General features: G+C 69.3%; 1 protein-coding gene across 1 annotated transcript; it reads right to left on the bottom strand.

The window, feature by feature from the left end:
- Positions 1-232: 232 nt before the first annotated feature.
- EMIHUDRAFT_256612 (hypothetical protein) lies at positions 233-1,415 on the bottom strand (the record flags this gene model as incomplete). Its single annotated transcript, XM_005766619.1, has 5 exons — positions 233-313; positions 518-598; positions 787-867; positions 1,071-1,148; positions 1,347-1,415. Coding segments are annotated over 5 exons (390 nt in total), but the record flags the coding sequence as incomplete, so codon positions are not given.
- Between the last annotated feature and the right edge of the window lie 216 nt (positions 1,416-1,631).

The following is a 1,631-nucleotide window of genomic DNA, read 5'->3' as shown; positions in this document are numbered from 1 at the left end:
TGAACACGCGCATACCGTCCTCCGTACTGCGCGAGTTGGGGCGGGAAGGCGTAAGCGGGGAGGGCGAGAGAGCGAGAGAGGGCGGGCAAGCCCAGAGCGGCCCTTTTGGGGAAGGCGTCCCCCGTTTGCCGAACCATGTCCCTCTGCCTTCTTCTGCCGCTTCCGGCGCCGCGATGGCGTGCGAGCGTGCGTGTGCGGGGGAGGCGAGCGTGTGCGGGCGTGGGAGACGCACATAGGCACCCGCGCACTCGCTGAAGCTGGCGCCCTCCAGCGCGACGTCGCCGCTGTTCTCCACGCTCATACCTCCTCCGTACTGCGCGAGTTGGGGCGGGAAGGCGTAAGCGGGGAGGGCGAGAGAGCGAGAGAGGGCGGGCAGGGCCCAGAGCGGCCCTTTTGGGGAAGGCGTCTTCGTTTGCCGAACCATGTCCCTCTGCCTTCTTCTGCCGCTTCCGGCGCGGCGATGGCGTGCGAGCGTGCGTGTGCGGGGGGGGCGCGTGTGCGGGCGTGGGAGACGCACCCCGCCAGCCGTGCACTCGCTGAAGCTGGCGCTGTCCAGCGAGACGACGCCGCTGCTCCACACGCTCATACCTCCTCCGTACTGCGCGAGTTGGGGCGGGAAGGCGTAAGCGGGGAGGGCGAGAGAGCGAGAGAGGGCGGGCAAGGCCCAGAGCAGCCCTTTTGGGGAAGGCGTCCCCCGTTTGCCGAACCATGTCCCTCTGCCTTCCTCTCTCGCTTCCGGCGCCGCAATGGCGTGCGAGCGAGCGTGTGCGGGCGTTTGAGACGCACATCGCCAGCCGTGCACTCGCTGAAGCTGGCGCCCTCCAGCGCGACGTCGCCGCTGTCCCACACGTACATACCTCCTCCGTGCTGCGCGAGTTGGGGCGGGAAGGCGTAAGCGGGGAGGGCGTCAGAGAGCGAGAGAGGGCGGGCAGGGCCCAGAGCGGCCCTTTTGGGGATAGCGTGTCCCCCTTTGCCACCCCATCTCCCTCTGCCTTCTTCTCCCGCGGCGTAATGGCGTGCGAGCGTGCGTGTGCGGGGGAGGCGAGCGTGTGCGGGCGTGGGAGACGCACATCAGCCGTGCACTCGCTGAAGCTGGCGCCGTCCAGCGAGACGTCGCCGCTGTTGTCCACGAACATACCTCCTCCGTCCTGCGCAAGTTGGGGCGGGAAGGCGTAAGCGGGGAGGGCGAGAGAGCGAGAGAGGGCGGGCAGGGCCCAGAGCGGCCCTTTTGGGGGAAGCGTGCCCCGTTTGCCACCCCATCTCCCTCTGCCTTCTTCTCCCGCGGCGATGGCGTGCGAGCGTGCGTGTGCGGGGGAGGCGAGCGTGTGCGGGCTTGGGAGACGCACAGAGTCAGCCGTGCACTTGCTGAAGCTGGCGCTTTCCAGCGCGACGTCGCCGCTGTTGTACACGGACATACCTCCTCCGCGCTGCGCGAGTTGGGGCGGGCAGGCATGAGCGGGGAGGGCGTCAGGCGAGAGGGGGGGCATCCACAGCATTCCAATGTGGCGAGGGCGTGCGGGGCCGAGCGGTGCGTGGGAGAGAGGAGCGGCGCACCTCGGTGGCCTCGCAGCCCGTGAAGGACACGTCCTTCGTCGCAATGTCGCCAGCGCCATAAGCGCTACCGCACCGCC

The sequence above is a fragment of the Emiliania huxleyi genome (genome assembly GCF_000372725.1).
Source record: "Emiliania huxleyi CCMP1516 unplaced genomic scaffold EMIHUscaffold_5036, whole genome shotgun sequence".
In the NCBI taxonomy this organism is placed as follows: domain Eukaryota; phylum Haptophyta; order Isochrysidales; family Noelaerhabdaceae; genus Emiliania; species Emiliania huxleyi.
This window is presented reverse-complemented; position numbering and strand designations above follow the sequence as displayed.